The 22,089-nt window shown below is 48.2% G+C and overlaps 1 protein-coding gene across 3 annotated transcripts in view; it reads right to left on the bottom strand.

The window, feature by feature from the left end:
- Positions 1-22,089, bottom strand: part of SLC13A1 (solute carrier family 13 member 1) — a 105,136-nt gene that overhangs the window by 75,239 nt on the left and 7,808 nt on the right. For all 3 annotated transcript variants that reach the window (XM_077855958.1, XM_077855957.1, XM_077855956.1), the window contains exons 2-6: positions 12,724-12,852; positions 3,771-3,907; positions 1,501-1,688; positions 900-957; positions 770-818 (exon numbers count right to left, since the gene is read on the bottom strand). In XM_077855958.1, coding sequence (XP_077712084.1) covers positions 770-818; positions 900-957; positions 1,501-1,688; positions 3,771-3,907; positions 12,724-12,852 — 561 coding nt within the window. The remainder of the gene's footprint in view (positions 1-769; positions 819-899; positions 958-1,500; positions 1,689-3,770; positions 3,908-12,723; positions 12,853-22,089) is intronic.

Here is a 22,089-nt window from a genome sequence, read left to right as displayed (position 1 = left end):
TGCTCCCAATACAACTTAATATAGGATTTTTATATTGATTTATTCTGGGTGCAATGAATTCTGTGCGATAGTTTACAAAAGTTTCCTTCCTTCCTTCAATAGCTAGAATGATTACGACTCCTTCATCTGTTTGACAAAAGCGATTCTGTACTGAATTTTTTACTGGGGACACTAAAGATAACTGGATTGTAATTAGGCAAATAAGAGTTGCTCTAAGTTTATGACCTGAAAGAAATAAGGATAGTTCTAGTGAAAATCAGGCTTTCAGGCTGATAAGATTTTAATAAGAAAATGAGACATTCTGAGACTGGAATTATATTTCTTAAACTGCATATGCTAACTCCCATCACCATGAACTCAGTCGAAGGAGAAACTAACGATGCTAATCCTCAAACCCAAATATGTTTTCTATCAGAGTGTTGATTTTAGTCTATGGCTGCGAGGACTCATCAAACCATTACATCCGCTTTGATGTAGGCAAGGAAGGAAGTAACAGGTTTTAATGTGCATACATCTCAGGGCACCCGGGGGGCTCGGCTGGTTGAGCATCTCACTCTTGATTTCAACCCAGTCATGATTTCAGGGTCATGAGATGGAGCCCCAGGGATGGACTCCACACTGAGCTTGGATCCTGCTTAGGATTCTCTTTCTCTCTCTGCCCTTCCCTCCTCCCTTTCTAAAAATAAAAGAAAAAAATGCATACATCTCTAACTGCAGGTCTAAGATAATTTCACATATAATTATTTAGAAAGAATCACATTTAAGTTACCTTTTCCGGCTCCGTCTTGCTCGAAATTTTTCCTGCATCATTACCGTATCTGAAAAATAAATTGACCCAGTTTATAATTTTATTAAAATGTAATTTAGAAAATCCTGATCAAAATGTCAATATTCCTTACCCTGGAGCTGGTATTGTTTTCTCATTCCTCTCATTTGTTTCTTGTCCATTAACACTTTCTGCAAAGTAGTAAAGAAAAACGATTTAAAGGGTTATCAGCATGTGCCTGTGTGCGTGTGTAAAGACGCAGGCATTACTAGAAACTGAAAATAAATTCACCTGTACTGACATAACATTCATTTTAATAAAGCATTTCATAAATATAAATATCACCCTACCATTTTTCACTCCACCAGGGCAATTTATCAGAGCCAGAAATAACCACGGCCAAATGTAATAATACTCTTTCCAAATGGAATGTCGGAAGTAACGATTCCCACCATTATGCAGGAAGGTCGATTCTGTCTGAGAATCGGGGCCTACGAGAGGCGGGGAGGGAAAGAGCTCCCTCAGGGGCTGGAGGCTCCGAAGGGCATTCTCTCTCTTTTTCCAGAGAATGTGGATTCAACCATTAAAGGAAGGTAAAATATGCAGCAATGCCGCTCCCTTGCATAAATACTGGGAACTACAGAAAGGAGAGAGTTAAATGCACGTCCTGCTGGTGTGGCCGGTGGAACCCATGCCAGGCCCCTTGAGCTTCTGGCTGGGGCGCCATGTGATACCGTCGATCTCCAGTCCATGGTTGGTGGATCCACCGAGAGAGGTCATCTGAGTGGCCTCCACCTCCGCCTGGGCGCTGATGATCTGCTGGGCCACGGCCTCCACGATGGGCATCACCATGGCAGCGGTTGACGTGTTGCTGAGCCACATGGACAGGAAGGCGGTGCTGCTCATGAGCCCCAGTGTCAGCCTGGAACGAGAGGGCTTTTAGGGGGAAGGGCTCTCCAGCGTCCCCGCTCTGTGACTCGACTGGAAGGGACACTGCTGCTGGGCTGGGGACAGTTTCAAGACACACGTAGGTTCGGGCTCCTCTCAGATGAGGAACCCGAGGATGGTGGGAGCCGGGAGGGGACGGAAGTGGCATTTGGAAGAGTGGTGTTCCTATGGGACGAGACTCTCTCACCCCAGGAGAGGGGTCAGTGTATGACCAACTGCAAGTCAAACTGAGTGTATGACCGCTTACATGTCACACCAATATCTGAAGGCCCTTGATGAGTGACACTTACCTTGAAATACTACTTAGATGAAATCAAATCAGTTTTTCAATTTAGGGTCCCTTACTCTTTCTTTGATCTTTTGGTCACATCTCTGTGTATTAGTATGTGTGCCAAGGAGGCACAAGGACAAGCGGAGAAATTAATATTTGTAAATCTACTTTTTACCTTTCCCTGCCCTGGTTCGATATATAGTAGGTGGAGGAAAATGGTTAAAATTACCAGCTGAAACGCAGTGTCAGAATTTTCTGTAGATTCTATTATTTGTGCTTTCCCGAATTCAACAGTCCTGCCTGTGGTCAAGAACTGGATGTGTGACATTGTCTTCTCTTATAAATAGAGTAGTTCTTCTCCCTTAAAAATAGCACCCCTCAGATTGTAGGGTTTTAAATCATATTTTTAAGCTTTCAAAATCACACTTGGGGAAAAAAATATCATCTCTTTTGAGTTGGAAATCCCAGAAAATCATTCAGAGGCAGATCTTTCCATATAGAGCCACTTATGAGATTCTGTGACTCCCTTTATAGGTAGATCTACAAGACAAAGTCTGCACTCCAGGTTTCAACTTCAGATCAAGTGAATGATTTCTACATATAAAACTTTTTAGATATCTGTTTAAACAAGAAATTGTTCTCAATGAAAACTAAACTAGAAATACTTTTAATTTAAGGCATTGGCTAGACGTGAAATCTTCCTGTAAAAAAAGATAGCGAGCAGATAAGCCTGCGTGGGGAGAATGCCTTCAAAGCCACGTAGTGGCTCAACGGGGAGGACTCTGCTCCGCTGTGCAGCTCACTACCCCGTCCCTTGGGGTCACTGAACAGGTGGTCAAGGAAAAGATACACATCTCTATGGCACCCCAAGGGGCAGGAAACACCATTTCATCTCAAGAGTGAAATTCTATGAATACATATATGTCATAAAAATTAAAGTAACGAATTTTTTTTTAAAAATTGGTTCATCTAAGTTATTTTTTGTATTTAACAAAACTGTTTGATTCATAAATGATAAATACAGATGAGGATATATTCTAGGAGGAATTATGCAACATGATTCAATACAATTTTCTTGTTTTCCAAGAAAAATGAGAAGGGAAGAACCACCTAAGGCTTTAGAGCTTAACGCTATGATGCAAGTGTTTATGACACTGGAAAATTTTTTTTTAGCTCACATCCATGTTCTTAACAAGAGCTAGAATTAAAACTAAAATAGACAATATAAAGGGAAAAAAGTATTTATTTTAGCAGGGAAAATCAGTCAACTGAGCGATTTCACACTCTGTATATGAAATTTCTTAAGTTGGTTGTTTGGGTTCTCAGCGGTTCACTTAAAAAGAAGAATGTTCACCCTGGAATTTTCCTGCACACATCTGCATTTTGCCAGTTATGTCTTTGTCTTTGGTTCTGAACGTCCTCCCTGTGATCAGGGATGCTCTTGAACAAGCCTTGCATGTGAAATCAGCCAAATAAACAAGATAGGCCTGAAATCTACTCTGAAGTCTCTCCGTCCCGTCTGTTGGGGTTCAAGGCTGCTCACTGCATGTGGAAGGTGCAGGGGTCCTGTGCTCTTAGCCCAGCCTCCCTGTAATTAGACCTGGAAGCTCTTGCTGCTATTGTTTCCTCCTACAACACTAGGGCACTTTACATCCCTCTCATATTTGCAGAGGAAAAAAGGCATGAATTACACGGAGATATGAATGACTGCCTGGATGTGCATTACCTATTTAGCTATTTGCTCTGTTTGGAAAGCACACCTGGAACAGTACGTGGAGTACTTACCATGCTGGGTTCACACCCACTGTCATGACCATTCTCAGAGCAATCCTTTTGTGCAAGTTCCATTTTTCTATTGATGTTGCTAGACAGATGACTCCAATTAGCAGTAGGTGAAAGTCTTTGAAATAAGCAGATGCCACCTGAAATTATAATTAAACCCATGATTATTTATTTATTTATTATTTTTTAAATAAATTTATTTTTATTGGTGTTCAATTTGTCAACATACAGAATAACACCCAGTGCTCATCCCGTCAAGTGCCCCACCTCAGTGCTCGCCACCCGGTCACCCCCACCCCCCGCCCATCTCCCCTTCCACCACCCCTAGTTCGTTTCCCAGAGTCAGGAGTCTTTCATGTTCTGTCTCCCTTTCTGATATTTATTTATTTATATCGGTAGGAAAATAGTATTGCCCAAGAAAGCATTGTCCACTTTGCTCTATTCAAACGTTACTACCTTGATGGAGCTCCTTCCTGCTTCTCACACGGTTACTATTGGATCTGTGTCTTCCTAATCTGCCCCTTACCATTGTCACAGCTAGTTTTCTGAAGTGTAAATCTAATCACATCACTGTGCTCCTTGTACGCCTTCACTGGACTCCACGTCTTTTAAGACTTTATCCAAATTTCCCACCCAACATGTCTTCTTCTTCTTCTTTTTTTTTTAATATTTTATTTATTTATTCATGAGAGACACACACAGAGAGGCAGAGACACAGGCAGAGGGAGAAGCAGGCTCCATGCAGGGAGCCCGACGCCGGACTCGATCCCGGGTCTCCAGGATCACGCCCTGGGCTAAAGGCTGCACTAAACCGCTGAGCCACCCGGGCTGTCCCCCAACATGTCTCCTACGATTCTTCATCACCTAGTCCCATCTCACTTTTCCAGCTTAGTCTGTTAGTGCTCAGCCAACTTTTCCTACGTGTGACATTCTCTGGTCACAGAGATGCTCTAACACTTGCCTGTCATTTAACCTGGAATGACTCTCTTCTCTTTGGTGATCCAACATCTTCCTTCACGGATGAACTCAGGCGTCAGTTCTAAGATTCCTTCCCTGACTGTCCTCAGCTTGGTTGGATGCTACTTCCTTTTGTCAGAGCACATCTTAATCTATACAGTGATCATTTACTACTTAATTATCCCCTTTATTAGACTAGACATATTTTGAAGGCAGAGATGTATCTTCCTAATCATTGAATTTGTGGACTTGGCCCATGCCCGACACATACTGGCACCCAGGAGATATTGAATTACTAAGTCCCTAGACTAGAGCTTAGAGGTTATTAGGTAAGAAAAACAAGTTAACAGACTGCAGTAAGGCATCATAGGTGGATGGGACATATTTCTTCAAGGTAGAGTTGAGGCTCAAAGAGTAAGCGACCACCTTTTTCTAGGGGAATTGGCAAAGTCTTCTTAGAGGACCCGATACTCAAGTTGACTCTTAGAAGATGAATAGACATTTGAATTTTTCTCTTCTCATCTCTTTTACAGTTTTGCTCATGAAAATAAGACCCAGTCACCCTATTCTCACAGTCTGAGAATTCAATGAAAAAAATAAATGCAGAATGACTTCAAAAACACAAAGGAGCAGCAAGCCATTATTAGTAAGTACTTAAACACAGAAGGAAGGCCAGGACCATGAGACATTCTTACTGTGATCTCTTTAGATTATGCTAACAGTTGACTGACTTGGTCTGTAAAACGTCAGATAATAAATGTTCTAGACTTTGTGAGCCTTATTGTTTCTATTGCAACTACTCAACTTGTCTTTGTAGCAAAAAAAAAGCAGCCAAAGAAAATATGTAAATGGATGACCATGGCTTTGTGTGTTTCCAATAAAATTTTATTTTAAAAGTTGGGTAGCGGGCTGGATTTGGCCTTCAGATTCATAGTGTGCCAATCTCTTAATAGACTATGTAAACAAAAAAATGGCCCCTAGCCCAATTGTCTAAATGAAATCAATTGCAGTTTAAGGAGGAATTTTCACATTCTTTGCTTTTCATTGTATTACCCATTCTTTGGGTTTCATCAGGTTAGTGTATTTGTAGCACATTAGTCACAAGCATATGTGTTTCTTTATAGCCTACAGACATAGGAGGTAATAAGAGAAAATGCTACTGGTTTGAAAAGGCCACTGATATTTTTGAGGCAAAGTAGGCATGTCAAATAAAATTCCTAATGAAATTTGAAATCAATTTTAAGATCAAGATAGTCCTATTTCTGTCTCAAAATGAGATTTCATTAAAAAAAATGCAGTTTTGCAATCACAGCACCTGGGTTCTCTCTTGGCTATAAAATGTACCAGTTCACAAGCTTTCTACAAGTCAATATGCTTGCCCATAAAAGTTTAATAATGCTGCACATCAAGTGTGTGAATTAAATGAGATTTTTTAGAAAAGCTCTTAGTAATAATGCATATGATTAGAAATAATTCTATTATATCATATATATTTTGCTGTTTTAAAAAATATTTATTTATGCTTTGTTACTAATTCCAATGGTCAAGTCCCAGTTTTCACATTAATTAACCTATTAACAGATTTGACACATTTGATCATTGCCTCGTCCTTAAAACATTTCTTCACTTGGATTCCAGGATTCCACACTCTCCTGGCCTTCCTCCTACCTCAATAACCTATCCTTCTCATTCTTCTTTGCTAGTACTTTCTCTTCTCATCAATCTCTTAATATTTTAGTTTTCCAGAGCTTGTTCTTTGTCCTCTTTGATTTTTTAAAATATTTATTTATTTAAAAAAATATTTATTTATTTATTTGTTCATTTATGATAGAGAGAGAGAGAGAGAGAGGCAGAGACCCAGGCAGAGGGAGAAGCAGGCTCCATGCCGGGAACCCGATGTGGGACTCGATCCCGGGACCCCAGGATCCAGGCGCTAAGCCGCCAAGCCACCCAGGGATCCCTGTCCTCTTTGATTTTGTTTTGTTTTGTTTTAAATTTTCACTCACTCTCTAAATCACCTCATCAAATTTTAGGGCTTTCCATACCGTCTATTTGCTTGACAATTCTCAAATCTGTATTTCCAGCTCAGGTCTATCGCATAAACTCTGGACTCATTTGTATTTAACTGCCTAACCAACACCTTCACTTAGACATTAGTTATTTCAAACTTAGTATCAAGCTTTGTACTCCCAGTGTCAGCCTCTCTTTTGCAAGAAGCCTACTCTGCTCATAGTTTTCCCCATCTCAACTGATGGCAACTCCATTTTTCCAGCTGCCAAGTCAAAGAGTTTTGAAGCATCCTCGAATCCTTTTTATCTTCCCTGTCATATGCCGTGTCGAATCATACAGGAAATTTTGTTGGTTTTAATCTTAAAAATACATTAACAATAGATTCAATATCCCCATTACTATCCCTGGTCTGAATTACCACGGCCTCTCAAATGGATTATTGCAATAACCTGCTACCCGTTTCCTTCTTTCTGCCTTATTTCTCAATACAGCAGTCCAAATTATCCTTTTAAATAAAAGTCAAACTGATAATGTCACTCTTCTACTTAAAACTCACTAGACGGTCTCATTTCATTGAGAGTCACACCTTTGCAGTGGCCTACCTTGGCCCTTGGGGGTCGAGGCCCTCTGCTAATGATCTCCCTGGAGATCAACACCTCCCTCCTGTCTGCACCTGCTCTCATCACACCACAGACACGTACCTGCCTCGACATCTTTGTGGTGGGTGTTTGCCCTCAGCAATGGATGTTCCCCTGATGGCCACACGACGAACTCCCTCATGTGTAAGTCTTTGTTCAAGTACTGACACCTTATCGAGGTCTACTCCGATCATCCTATTTAAGACTGAAACTCTCCTGATCTCCATTGTCCTGTTGCATTTTCTCATGACACCAATTACCTCCTAACTCACTGTAATTCACCTATACATTAAGGTATATTGTCTCTTCTCTCCTAGGAAGACGAGGACTCTTGTCTGTATTTACTCATTAATGTATTCCCAAGAGCCTAGCGCATATTTATCAAACGACTGTGGAAATATGTGACATGACATCTGCATATGCATATGCACATATACCTCCACATTTATGGGTGTAAAATTCATGTATAAACATATGTTCAATGACAATAATAATGATGTCTGTTTTGGAATATCTAACCGGGCACACTAAATATTTAGCATTTCAGATTTTATTCAACAGACACGAGAAAATTCAATACTTGTTGATATTCTTTGGTACAAGGTGCTTGGTAAGATAGACATTTAGCATTGTCTTAATAAATACAGAAAGTGAGATTAAAACTATGGTGGCCACAGAGAAGGCTGTGGAGGGCTCTGGGCTTAGGGGAGGATACCAAAGACTCACGACTGTCAATGGCTCTCAAGGAGCTGAGATTCAGTACACTTCCGTGGGCTGGCATGAGAGTCCAAGACCTTTGACTGTGGGTATTAAAATTCATAAGAATACTTGATGCGTCGTACGCATTAGCATTACACATCTATTATTGGCTTGACTCTCACAACCACCCCTGGATTGTGTGGCATTGTCATTCCCTATTCATAGGTGGAAAAAAAGAAGCGTTGCCGAGGGACAGATCAGGGTCATATAAGTAATTAGTGGTGAATATTGGGTGGGTTTTTCTACATTTTTTAAATGTATTTATTTGACACAGATAGAGAACATAAGCAGGGGAAACAGCAGAGGGAGAGGGAGGAGCAGGCTCGCGGCCAAGTAGGGAGCCTGACGCAGGACTGGATCCCAGGGGCCCGAGATCACGACCGGAGCCGAAGGCAGATGCTCAAGCGACTGAGCCCCCCGGGTGTCCTGAATATCAGGTTTCAGGCTCAGATCTTCTAACGGTCTAGACCTTTCCCTGTAGCTTTGGTCAGATATTTCTTAGTAAAAGATCAGTTGTACTGTCTGGAAAGAGGATCACAAGGCTGAAGAGAAGTCGTCTACACTAAAAGACCTAAGGACTTTGATTTGCTGTAAATTCCCATTAAGCTTAAAAAAATCACACGAAGTTTAAAATGAATTTAGGCTGAAAGAGCGGAGGGGAGATAGACTCACTTAGCTTTGCAACAGTCCGAATGTGTCTAGAGTGACCTATTCACTGCTGCCAGTGTGTAAATAATAGTGCTGACTCGTGTGCACCGAGCGCTCCCCACGTGATTAACTAGTTAATCTGTAAGCGTCACTGACAAACCAGAGGCGGTTCCAGGAAGGGGAGTGAAGATGCTGGTGATGCTGCGGGCGGAGGCGGTGGGGGTTGAGGAAGGGAGCTGAGGGCTGCGGCCCATACAGACGAGGTGGGGAGGCGTCAGAAGGAAACGACAGCTATCCCCATCCAAGCAACACCGTCCTGTGGAAGGCGAGGGGGGTTTTGTTGTTCTTGTTCGGTGTGTGCGTGCGTGTGTGTGACCTGGGATGTTTAGAGGAATGCTGAGCATCAAAGTGACTGAGTTTCACACTTGAGCTCAATAAAGATAAGTGACTTGGGCGCCGGGGGGGGGGGCTCGGCGGTTGAGCATCTGCCTTGGGCTCAGGGCATGACCCCAGGGTCCCGGGATCGAGTCCCGCATCAGGCCCCCTGCAGGGCGGCTGCTTCTCCCTCTGCCTGTGTCTCTGCCTCTCTGTGTCTCTGCATCTCTGCGTCTCTCGTGAATACATAAATAAAATCTTAAAAAAATAAATACAGGTGAATGACTTAAATATTAAAAGTCTTGAAAAATAATATGCATCTTCGTGTGGGCTATTGTAGGCCCCCACACAGGAAGCCTTTATTTCCTGAGTGACCTCATCTGTCAGGAATCCTGGAGGGAAGTCCCCGCCCGGCGGCCAAGGTCCGGCGGCTGGCAAGCGGGCCGAGGCTGACGTCGGGGTGCGGGCTCGGCCTCCGCAGCGCCGGGGGCCAGGGCCAGGGTCCCTCTGGCAGCTGTCGTGCCGCCCGGCTCCCCGGCTCTGTCCTCCTCTAAGCTGTGGGCACGGAAACGCCCCGACTCCGGGGAGCCGGTCTCTATCTCAGCCTCTCTCTAAATAGTCGCCCTACTCAGTTCTGAAGCCCGAAGAGCCAAGCATGTCCCTGCAGAACCTGAGGGTCCTCGGGGCGAACCCCCCAGGCCGCGGGGCGGGCCCCATAGGGACATGTCATCCCGAGAGCTCGCCAGGCCCTTCACCAAGAGCCCGCGGGCACTCCCGGGGCTGGAGACCCAGGGTCCCATCCCCGGAGACCCTGCCCCCCGCGAGCAGGGCGTGCAGGCCAGCGTGGAGGTCAGGAGGGAAGGGGAACGGCAGTGAGGACAAAGGAACAGGCGGATCTGAGATGAAGAGAGATGAAAGCAAAAGGAGGAAGGACGGCGTGAAGAGAAGGGAAACCCCAGAAAGATTCTTGTCCTGCGTCATGGGTTGGTAAAAAGAAAAGTCTGCACCCTGTGGCCAGACAGGCGCCCCCACGGCGTTGGGCTGTGGCCTAAGACCCGAGTCCACAGGCGCCGGACTGCGGGCCTGGTGCCCCAAGGACCTGGGTGCTGGGTGCTGGGCGTTGGGTGCTGGACGAGGGCACCCTGGGGCGGCTCCTCGAGCTGGGTGGCCAGGCCTGTGACGGGAGCCCCGAGGTCACCGGAGCCTCGGCCTGCGTCAGGGGTCGCACCTCTGGCGGGACTAAAGTCCTTCCAGCAGAGCAGATGGGTCACACGGCAAAGTTCATTGGGCTTTGTCTCTGGAGGTGGCAGGAGCGTGGACAAGAGAACACGGTGGCTTTGTCCTCATTAAACACAAACATTGCTTTTCTACATGGTGTGAAGCCAAACTGCTGAAAAGCAGCAGCTTATGCAGGACGTGAAAGGCTTGGCCCTGTCGCTGGGAGGTGGGTGCAGGTGGGTGCAAGCAGGTGGCAGGTAGGTGGAGGTGGGTGGAGGCAAGTGGAGGCAGGTGGCAGGTGGGTGGAGGTAGGTGGAGGAGGGTGGAGGTAGGTGGAGGCAGGTCGCAGGTAGGTGGAGATGGTGGAGGCAAGTGGAGGCAGGTGGCAGGTGGATGGAGGTGGGTGGAGGCAGGTGGAGGCTGGTGAAGGCAGGTGGCAGACAGGTGGCAGGCAGGTGGAGGTGGGTGGCAGGTAGATGGAGGTAGGTGGAGGCAGTGGCAGACAGGTGGCAGGCAGGTGGAGGTGGGTGGCAGGTAGATGGAGGTGGGTGGAGGCAGATGGCAGACAGGTGGAGGTGTGTGGGTTCAGGTGGGTGGAGGTGGGTGCAGGTGGAGGCAGATGGAGGCAGGTAGAGGAGGGTGCAGGCAGGAAGGTGGAGGCAGGTGCAGACAGGTGCAGGCAGGTGCAGGCAGGTGGCAGGTAGGTGGAGGTGGGTGGGTGCAGGTGGATGGAGGCAGGTAGAGGCGGGTGCAGGCAGGAAGGTGGAGGCCGATGGAGACAGGTGCAGGCAGGTGCGTAGGCAGGTGGAGGTGGGTGGCAGGTAGATGGAGCTGGGTGGAGGCAGGTGGCAGGAAGATGGAGGTGGGTAGAGGTGGGTGCAGGCAGGAAGGTGGAGGCAGATGGAAACGGGTGCAGGCAGGTGCAGGTGGGTGCAGGTGGGTGCAGGCAGGTACCAGTGCGTGGAGGCAGGTACAAGCAAGTGCAGGCAGGTGCAGACGGTTGGAAGTGGGTGCAGGTGCAGGCAGGAAGGTGGAGGCAGGTGCAGGCAGCTGCAGGCAGGTGCAGGCAGGTGCCGGCAGGTAGAGGCAGGTGCAGGCAGCTGCAGGCAGCTGCAGGCAGGTGCAGGCAGGTGCAGGTGGCTGCAGGCAGGTGCAGGCAGGTGCTGGTGGGTGCAAGTGGGTGCAGGTGCAGGCAGGTACAGGCAGGAAGGTGCAGGCCGGTGCAGGCCAGTGCAGGCTTGTGCAGGCCGGTGCAGGCAGCTGCAGGCAGGTGCAGGCAGGTGCAGGTGGCTGCAGGCAGGTGCAGGCTGCTGCAGGCAGGTGCAGGCAGGTGCCGGTGGGTGCAGGTGGGTGCAGGTGGGTGCAGGTGCAGGCAGGTGCAGGCGGCTGCAGGCAGGTGCAGGCAGGTGCCGGTGGGTGCAGGTGGGTGCAGGTGGGTGCAGGTGGGTGCAGGTGCAGGCAGGTGCAGGCGGCTGCAGGCAGGTGCAGGCAGGTGCCGGTGGGTGCAGGTGGGTGCAGGTGCAGGCAGGTGCAGGCAGGTGCAGGCGGCTGCAGGCAGGTGCAGGCAGGTGCAGTCAGGTGCTGGTGGGTGGAGGTGGGTGCAGGTGGGTGCAGGTGCAGGCAGGTGCAGGCGGCTGCAGGCAGGTGCAGGCAGGTGCAGTCAGGTGCTGGTGGGTGGAGGTGGGTGCAGGTGGGTGCAGGTGCAGGCAGGTGCAGGCGGCTGCAGGCAGGTGCAGGCAGGTGCCGGTGGGTGCTGGTGGGTGCAGGTGGGTGCAGGTGCAGGCAGGTGCAGGCGGCTGCAGGCAGGTGCAGGCAGGTGCCGGTGGGTGCAGGTGGGTGCAGGTGGGTGCAGGTGCAGGCAGGTGCAGGCGGCTGCAGGCAGGTGCAGGCAGGTGCCGGTGGGTGCAGGTGGGTGCAGGTGCAGGCAGGTGCAGGCAGGTGCAGGCAGGTGCAGGCGGCTGCAGGCAGGTGCAGGCAGGTGCAGTCAGGTGCTGGTGGGTGGAGGTGGGTGCAGGTGGGTGCAGGTGCAGGCAGGTGCAGGTGGCTGCAGGCAGGTGCAGGCAGGTGCCGGTGGGTGCAGGTGGGTGTAGGTGGGTGCAGGTGGGTGCAGGTGCAGGCAGGTGCAGGCAGGTGCAGGCGGCTGCAGGCAGGTGCAGGCCGGTGCAGGCGGGTGGCGGCAGCCCTCCCACGCAGCCCTCCCGCCCCGGGGGCGCAGCCCGGGGGGTGTGCGGCCGGGGGCGCCTGCGCTGCGGGGTGCTGGGCGGGGCGCGGGGGGCTCCGGGCTGGGTGTCGGGGTCCGGGAGCGGCCGTGGGGCCCCGGGTCCCGTGCGCTGTCCCCGGGGAGGACCCACCTCCTTGGAGGCCGTGATCCCGAAGAGCGGAAACAGGAGTCCGGGCAGCAGGGCGGTGACGGGCAGCGGCAGGGCCTCCGTGAGCCAGAGCGCGGCCACCACGGCCAGGGTGTAGGCGCATTCGGCCTCCTGCGGGCGGTGCGGGGAGACGCGGTGAGGCGGCGCGGAGCACCCGCACCCGCACCCGCACCCCGCCCCCACCCCCACCCCCGCAGCAGCCCGCCCCCAGCAAGCGCTCCTGGCCTCCGCCCCAGCACCCCGCCCCCCACACCCCGGCCTCCCCCGACCCCCCAAAACCGAGCCCAGAAGGCGGGAAGCGGCAGGAGGCTCAGCAGGAGCCAAACCCTGGAGCCCGCGAGGAAGGCGACGCCAACCAGTCCTCCTCCGCGGGGCTCCTTCACCTCCCCGTGGGGGGGACCGCGCACAGCTCCTGGCTCCCCCCGGAGCGTGCGCCCCTGAGCCTGCCCCCCACATGCACCCCCAGCCCAGCCCTGGAGTGTGTGCCCCTGAGCCTGCTCCCCACATGCACCCCGGCCCCGGAGCATGTGCACCCCTGAGCCTGCCCCCCACATGCACCCCAGCTCCGGGCCTGCACCCAGTCACAGGCTGCCTCCCCCGGGCCGGTCGCACGCGCTGCCAACTGCACCTCCCGGCCCATGGCCCGCCTCACGTGGGCCTCCCTGTCCTCCCATCACCAGGGAGACGTGGACCCAGAGAGAACTTTGCTGCGAGTGGTCTCCGAGGAGGAGTTTAATGAGGGGTTTTATTTATGCTTTTCCCAGGGCAGCAAAATTTCTAGCTCTGCTACCCTCAGAAGCCCCCTCGTAGGGTGTTTGCTCACCCAGCAGCCCTGCACCTCGGGCAGAGGCCTCAGAAACCCTTCCGAAGCTGCGGCCACGCTACGTCCTCACTGTGTCTTTTGAAAGGAGGAAGCAGAAAGGGGTTCGCAGGTTGACAGTTTTATGGAAAGTCCCGTAACCTTGACAATAAAGCAATGGAACAAAGCCAGGCCTTGACTGAAACTTCCTAATTTGCCCTGGAGAGAATTTGTGAATACGAGCTCAATTAGGTCATTAATTATTTTTTAAAAATATATTTAATTTATTTATTTTAAAGACAGAAAGAGGTGAGCAGGGGGGGGCAGAGGGGGAAGCAGAGACCCTCCAGCAGATTCTGAGTTGAGCCCGGAGGCCGAGGCGGGGCTCCATCCGCAACCCCGAGGTCATGGCCTGAGCCGGGACCCGGATAGCCTGGGCCCCGGACAGCCCCCCGTGCCCCCACACCAGCCTAGCTGTGCATGCCCGGGCCTGTGGTCCTCCTGGCGGACACGCGGGGACGCCCCGAAGTGCCTCCTCCCGACGGTGCTTCCCGTCCTGCTGATGAGAACCTGGGTCTCCAAGATGAGTGGACCCGGCACCAGCCCGCCTCCCCGTCCTCATCGTTCTCCCTCTCTGACCCACCCCCCAACCTGCACCCCCTTCTTCCCAGGCCGCCCCACAGCCACCCCGTCTTCCAAGGATCCACTTGGAGTTTAAGGGACCGGCCGCCTGCCGACGCTGGGAGCACCAGCTGCAGCTGAGCGCCGGAACAGAAAAGTAAATAGGAAACCCGGCGCCAGCTGCCACCACCCCGGCCTCATCCCAACACGGGCCTCCTCAGCGGGACGTCACCGGCCGCTCACGCGTGGCCACTTTAAAGCACGATCAAAAGCAAAATTCCAAGTACTGAATTATTAGTTTCCCTAACAACGGTCCTATTTCACCTGGCCCTGCCCTGATGCGAAATCAAGTCAGGGATTTTCAGTGATTTATTGGAAATGATCTGAAATCCTCATCTTGCATTTGAGGCCCCGTCCACTCTGACTGTACGAAGACCTAGCCCACGACCTCGTGGCATCACGTCTCTATTCCTAGAGTTGATTTACATCCTTCTCAGTGTCTGGGCTCTGACCCCCGCTCCTTATCACGCAGCCTCCTCCTGAACTTGAGTAGGTAATGGTGAGCCAGGATCCTGCGGGGAAGTCCCCAGGGGCCCTTAGTCACGGCTCGACCTGCCTGTAACCACACTCTGGACTCTTGGACCCTGCTCCACAAGTTAGATGAAGCAGTTGCAAGCTGATGACCAAGCCCAACAGGAAAATACGACGTATTTGACTCACGATGGAATGTGTGTGTGTGTGTTTCCTTAGAATTATGATTTATGAACCAACACATTTCATATTAAAAATAAAATCGGGATTTCTGGCTTTCCTTGAAAAACTGAGGAATTTGGTAATGCTAGGACCATATTCTACGTCAACAGTCCTTTGCACTCAAGGGGAGCCCACCCTTTAGAGACAGCCTTGTGCTTTTCAGTTGTGCACTGCTCCCCGTCACTTTTCTGGCTTCCCTGCTCGGCCTTTGTGGGCATTTGAATAAAATCTCTGGTAATAAAAATGCTACCCAGATACCCTGCCTTGCGAGTAGATCTTGCCCTGCTGCTCCAGAATCAACACACAGGCTGTCCCTTTGCACTTCTCTGCACCCCGCCATGTGGCCCCTGGACCCGCAGCTCACGCAGGCAGACATCAGGCCCTCCCCAGACTGAATCAGGAGCAGGCTTCCCAGGTGACTCCTGCACAGGTTGGAGTTTGAGAAGCACCGGGTTACCTCCTCCCCAGACCCTCCCCCTTATCTCTAACTCTGGGTCCAACTCGGAAACCAGACACTTGCTTCCAGGTCATGTCTTGCCTAAGTACAATCCCTACACTCAGAACTTATTTGGAAAAGTTGCCCATCCTTCAGAGTTAAGGTTCAAATTTATATCTTGTCTATGGAGCTTCCTCCAAACACTCATGCAGATTTTATATATATATATTTTAAAAGATCTTATATATTTATTCATGAGAGACCCAGAGAGAGAGAGAGAGAGAGAGAGAGAGAGAGAGAGAGGCAGAGACACAGGCAGAGGGAGAAGCAGGCTCCATGCAGGGAGCCCGACGTGGGACTCGATCCCGGGTCTCCAGGATCACAGCCTGGGCTGAAGGCAGACGCTCACCTGCTGAGCCACCCAGGCGTCCCCACATTTTATATTTTTGCATATAAGTCCCAGGGGATTATAATTGTAGCTGGCTAAGGCACCACACCTGCATTGTCCTTAAAGAGATACCTTCCCAGAATCTGTGGGAAATGCCCCATTTTTCATAACTTAATGAAAAATCAAAGCATAGAAGGGAAGGAATCGGGGCTGGTGGGCAGGAGGGCAATCTGCCTCAGTTTGGGGGGATAGTGCTGGTTTACCCCTGTTGTATTGGTGTCTTTCTGATTAGCAACCCTTTTCATTCCTAAAGTGTCCCTCTTTGATAAACGACAGTCGTCCTACTGATGGGTCCACCATCCCAGGAATACCTCCTTCCAGCTTTCTGTCCTGTGATCCTTCTTGGTCGGGCTGGGAGAGGTGGGCAGGAAAGTACTCTTTCCCACCAACACTCTTCAGGCTTTTAACAACAGAAGGCTAATCCAGATACGATGCTTTTAAGAATCTAATATTAAAATATATAGAATCCTTTTTTTTTAAAACCAAGATCTAAAAAAAAATAAATAAAAATAAACAAGATCTACAAATATCCTTGTTAAGAAGAAGCAACAAAAGATAAAGGAAAACATTCCATTGTTTTCTGTTAGTCATATAGTTAGTCAAAAAAAAAAACACTAATATCAGGGTGAATAATTTTTGGCAAACACATTCTTCTGATGAAGGAGAAAAATTGTCAGTTGTCTGTGCTACCACTAGAATTGTGTTCTGGATAAAATTCATTCCATCAGTGGAAATCCGGAGACTGACCCGTTATCTGTAGCTATAGCATCTTTGTTTCCTGTGGATCCCTTTCATTTTTTTCTCTTCCCTCTCTTCACCTTCTCAGCAAGCGCCTTACTCCTAAAATAGAGCCTCTCTACCATCATCGCCGCTGTCCACCACGGTGACCGCAGCCACTACCGTGAACGATGGTAAAGCTACGGGAAAAGAAGGCCAGTTGTCAAGTCCCCCGCCCCTTCCAATTCCTCTCGGGTATGGGGAAGTACTGTTGTCTTTATTAAAATGAACTCTGCAACCATAACAAGTAACAATTTGAGTAAAATTTTGTTCTAGAAATAGCAAAGAACTTTAGTACATGAGTTCTTGAGCTAAAGTAGAGCAACACATTAATGTCTCCTTTTTTGTTTATTGTGATGGAAAATACAGAAAGAAAAGGAAGGTTCAAAATTCTAAGACCCATCTTACAAAAAATATTTTTTAAATCATGATTCATTCTAGGACGCCTGGGTGGCTCAGCAGTTGGGCATCTGCCTTGGGCTCAGGGCGTTACCTGGGGTCCCGGGATCGAGTTCCACATTGGGTCCCCATAGGGAGCCTGCATCTCCCTCTGCCTGTGTCTCTGCCTCTCTCTGGGTCTCTCATGAGTAAATAAATAAAATCTTTAAAAAAAGAAATAAAATCATGATTCATTCTCAAAATACCACACACATGAAACAAGGGGTGGAGGGAGCTGAGAGGGCTTCCCTAAATAAAAATACCTCAAAATAAAATAAAAGGACAAAATTTTCTGCTCAAAAATATATATACTCCCTACCACTTCCAAAAATTACATGGACAGAGGTAGTCGTGCCGAATGCAGATGTTGCAAATTCCGTTACACAGGATGAGGCAGTGGCACTTAGCCATGGTTTCCTGCCTCGGTGGGTACAACGTGCCTCCCTGGCTCCGGCGGGGCCACCTCCACCCGAGGGATGAAGCCGGGACGTGTAGACTGATTACCCATATGGATAGGAAATTCCTCTTCCCTGACAATAGAACAAAGTATTAGAACCCTGCTAGCAATATATCTTTTAAGAGTTTTTTAATGAAATACCAAGAACACATGAAAAATAATATAACACACTCTATGCTTCAAATTTTTAAGCAAGATTTGGCCACATTTGCTTGAAACTTTTTAGGAAAATAAAACATTCCTCATATAGTTCAAGACATGTAAGCCACTTCTTCATTTCTCTCTCCTCTGTCAACCCCAAAGTCAGCCACCGTCTACGGTGCGGGTCGTATCCTTTCCATCCATGTTTTTGTGGTTTTCCTACACGTAGACATGAACACACTGACAAACGACACACGATTTTAAGACTAAATAAGGTTTACTGTATATGTTATTTTTCGGCTTGTTCTTCCACTTGTGAAAGAAGAAATATATTATTTTTCACTCTATCATTTTACTCATGTATTTCAAATGCGTTCATAGTGATACACATAGACTTATTCATTCCTTTTAAATGGACATGGCATTTCTTTTTATGAACATATTACAATTCATTTGTCCATTTTCCTACTGAAGGCTATTTAGGGCTTTTCTCCCAATTGTTCATTATCATAAGGCTATGAACATCTTCGTACGTATCTTCGTGTGGATAAAGGAAAGAGATTTTCTAAGCTAGAGTATAAAAGTAGTGGTGAAATTTCTGAGTGGAAGAGGAGTCCAACTGTAGGGATATTTGCCCATTTGGTATCCAAGATGGTTTATCAGTTTATATCAGTAGCAATAATGGGAGAAAATTCCACCTCGCCAACTTTGGGTATATTGGGCTAGTTTATTTATTTGACAATCTGATGATATGGAAAGTTCCTCTTAATTTAATTTGTATTTGCTTGAATACCTTAAAGTATTTTTTCATGGTTATTGAAACATAATTGTTTCTCTCATACAAATTACCTTATTTATAGCCTCTTACCATTTTTCTGTTGCTTGTTTGCTTCTCTTTTTCATGGATTTGTAGAGTTATTTTTAGAATTCTTATCATTTCTTTATAACTTAAATATTTCCAAATATTTTTCTTGATCTCTGGCTCCTCTCTGCAATTTGCTTTATTCTATTTTTGGTTGTAGTGCAGTTATTATCAAATTCTTTGCTATGTTTTTACAACCTTGTATGAGAAATTTTTCCTATATTATACACTCCCATGTTTTTTGTCTAAAGTTTATAAAGTTTCAAGTGTGGGGCCTTGATTTATTTGTATAGGAAACAGACACCTTATTTTTCATAAATGGGTAGCCAAAATGCCTGTCTTTTTAAATTAGATGGTCCATCTTTCCCCCACCACTTCCTATTGCTCTATATTTCCTGTGCCAAATTTCTACAAATGCAGGCAGATAGGTTTCTGGGCTCTTTATTTTGTCCCTCAGTCATCACCACCTTTTGAAAATCACATTTCGCAAAATTATTAAACTCTTTTCATTATTACAGCTTTTCAACAAGTTCTGCAATCTGTGTCTCAAGCCCCCATCTTATATTTTTCTCAAACTTGCCTTGATTCCCCTTTGTTTTCATTCTATTTGGAGTGCTTTCATCGCTGTGCTTCCATTCTCAGTCTTAATTGTCTTCTTGCATGTTGAGATTTTATTTTTTATTTTTTAATTTTTTTAAAGATTCTATTTACTTATTCATGGAAGACAGAGAGAGAGAGAGAGAGAGAGAGAGAGGCAGAGACCCAGGCAGAGGGGAAAGCAGGCTCCATGCAGAGAGCCTGACGCGCGACTCAATCCTGGGTCTCCAGGATCATGCCCTGAGCTAAAGGCGGCGCTAAACCGCTGAGCCACCCGGGCTGCCCGAGATTTTGTTTTCATATTTATGCTGTGTGGTAGTTGTTTTATTTTTGTGCATATTCTTTCTGTATTTTTTATTCCTCATCTAGAATCTTTACAGTTGCCTCCAGTTAAGTCCCTAGCTTCCCACCTGGAATGTCTTCTCCTGGCAGCCTGGGGTCCTGTCCGGCCAGGACCATGCAAATCCACTCGTCTAGCCGGACCCAGTAGCTTGAGTCATGTCCTAGATGAGAGGCTGGGAAGCGCCTGCTTCCTGTGAATGCTGCACAGACAGTTGTCGATGTAGCTTTTTTTTTTTTTTTTTTTTCCTGGTAGCTACAAGAAAATTACTCTCTGGCCCTTAGTTCAGGTCATTGAACTTGCCTGAACCCAGGATGATGGGAGAGCATTTCAATCATAAGGTTCTCACCTTCACTACCCTTGTTTGCTTGTCTGACTCACTCTGGTCCACAGGAAACACGCATCTGTTTAGAGTGGAGGGTGGTTGGGGTGGAGGAGCCCTAACTGTGTGAGCTGAACTGCTGATCACAAGCTTTGTAGATGCAAGAACTTACTTAAAAGGTAAAGACATCTAACAAGTAAATAGACAACGCTGCTTTTCTGTCTTCTGAATAAGTAAAAGGATGCTTTATGAGGATGCTACCACACACCAGGTACAGTACTTGGAGTTCCGCACAACTCCTCTTATTTAGTCTGCACCAAAACTCTTCGAGGTAGGCATTGCAATTGCCTGTTCAAATAGAGATCAATGACCACATTGCTAAGATGAGGTAGAGCCGGGCTTCAATCCAAGCAGAAACGCCACGAGAACATATATTTTGTCATTTATTGCTCTGTTCCCAGTACTTAAGGCAATGCCTGGCGTGTAGTGAGCACCAGTAATATTGTTGAGTTGTTTTCCTTTCACAGTTTTGCTGTGTTCTTCCTACGGTTGTTTCTATTTATATGCCTTGACCCCTATGTAAAAGTCTTAATCACTACCCTAGATATAAAATTCTTCAGCATAGGAACCTTGCTTTCTTTTCTGCATTCTCTCCTACCTGCTGGCACTGGATATCGTAACCTCACCCCACAGGGGAAATGTTTCTCCGTGTTTCCCGGAGCTCTCATCTCTCTTGCCAGGAAACAAGAAGTAGAGCTAAAACTTTTCCTGCGTCGAACACTATCTTCCCCAGGCCCCACTTAACAATAATGCAGTCGTATCTCGTCTTCACCACCTCAACCGAGTGCAGCCGGGGTGCTCGCTGCAAAGGCAGGAAGGCACATGAAGCCATGACTAGGCAATTTGGATAATGGCTTCTCCCCCACAAATTCCGACTGTCAAACTGTCTTGGGAAGTGTGGCTGATTATATTTAAAAATCACCTTGTTTCTCTTTTAAATTATACCTCCAGACGGAATTGAAATAAAAATTAGTCTGTAAAACATAGTTTTTTTCACCCCTTCCCTCCATTTTTTAATGACACTCTGACGGATATTAGGGAGCAATTTGGCTGATGAATTAGTACACATGTGGGCACGATCGCTCAGCACAGCTTGAGAAAAGCAGGACCAATCATGGGCCTCACTCGCTGCAATTGATTTTCTAAAGAGAACGCAGAGCAATTAAGAAAGGAGAAAAATCATGCATTTTAAATCTGGGTGCTACGAGAAAAACACTATTATTATTTGACAGAGCCTGTAAAGGGCTTGCATAGTTTGTGATACACCTACCCCTTCTGCGGCAGGGATTTCTCAAGACTCAATCCATATTAATTGCAAGGCTTAAAATGATTAGAAATATTCTCCTGTCGGAAGATGAAGAGTAAGGAGGAGCTCAACTTACAAAGTCAAGGAAAAATAACTAGCATTTCTTGTTACTTTTTAGCCCAAATGGATGGCAAGGAAAGGCCATGGGTGGAGTCACTCTGCCAATTACTGGAGAATGTTTAACTCTCTCTTTCCATTTGACCCCTGCAGCTAGTTAGCGAGGGGGACGTGCTGTCTGCACCTGCTGTGCACACGGTGGCACCAGACAGGTGGTCCAGCTCACTAGCCCCGGCCTGGGGGCCAATGTGCAGGGTGCACCACCGCCTCCGGACCCCGGGCCGCCGTGGCCTTCGCACCCACAGCCGCCCACAGATGCCGCTGGAGGCTCCTCCAGGGCCTGGTCCACTTTACAGACGAGGGGGGCCGGGGTGGCTGCAGCCCCTGTCGTTGAGGGCCACCGGGGCCTGCGGCCGCTCCTGCTCCTCCCGAGTTGTGGTCACCCTGTGGCCCAGGCAGGGGACGTCCCCTCCTCTCTCGCTTTGTGATTAAAACCCAGAGACGATGGAGGGAGGCAAACTGGGCACGAGCTCCTAAAGGTGGGACACAAATCCTAGTAAAGACGCAATGTCCCTGATGGGCTCGGGAGCCGCCCAGACTGCGTTTGAACCCCCTCCCTTCCTTCAGGAGGCGGTGAGCTGGGCAGGTTGCTCCACCTGTCATCAAGTCTCTGCTCATCAGGGATGATGATGGGGATGATGGGGATGATGGGGTGATGGGGTGATGGGGTGATGGGGATGATGGGATGATGTAGTGATGGGGTGATGGGGGTGATGGGGTGATGGGGATGATGGGGATGATGGGGTGATGAGGATGATGGGGTGATTGGGACGATGGAGATGATGGGGATGATGGGGTGATGAGGATGATAAGGATGATGGGATGATGGGGATGATGGGGTGATGGGGATGATAGGGTGATGGGGATGGTGGCG

Source organism: Canis aureus, chromosome 18, assembly GCF_053574225.1.
Source record: "Canis aureus isolate CA01 chromosome 18, VMU_Caureus_v.1.0, whole genome shotgun sequence".
Lineage (NCBI taxonomy): Eukaryota > Metazoa > Chordata > Mammalia > Carnivora > Canidae > Canis > Canis aureus.
This window is presented reverse-complemented; position numbering and strand designations above follow the sequence as displayed.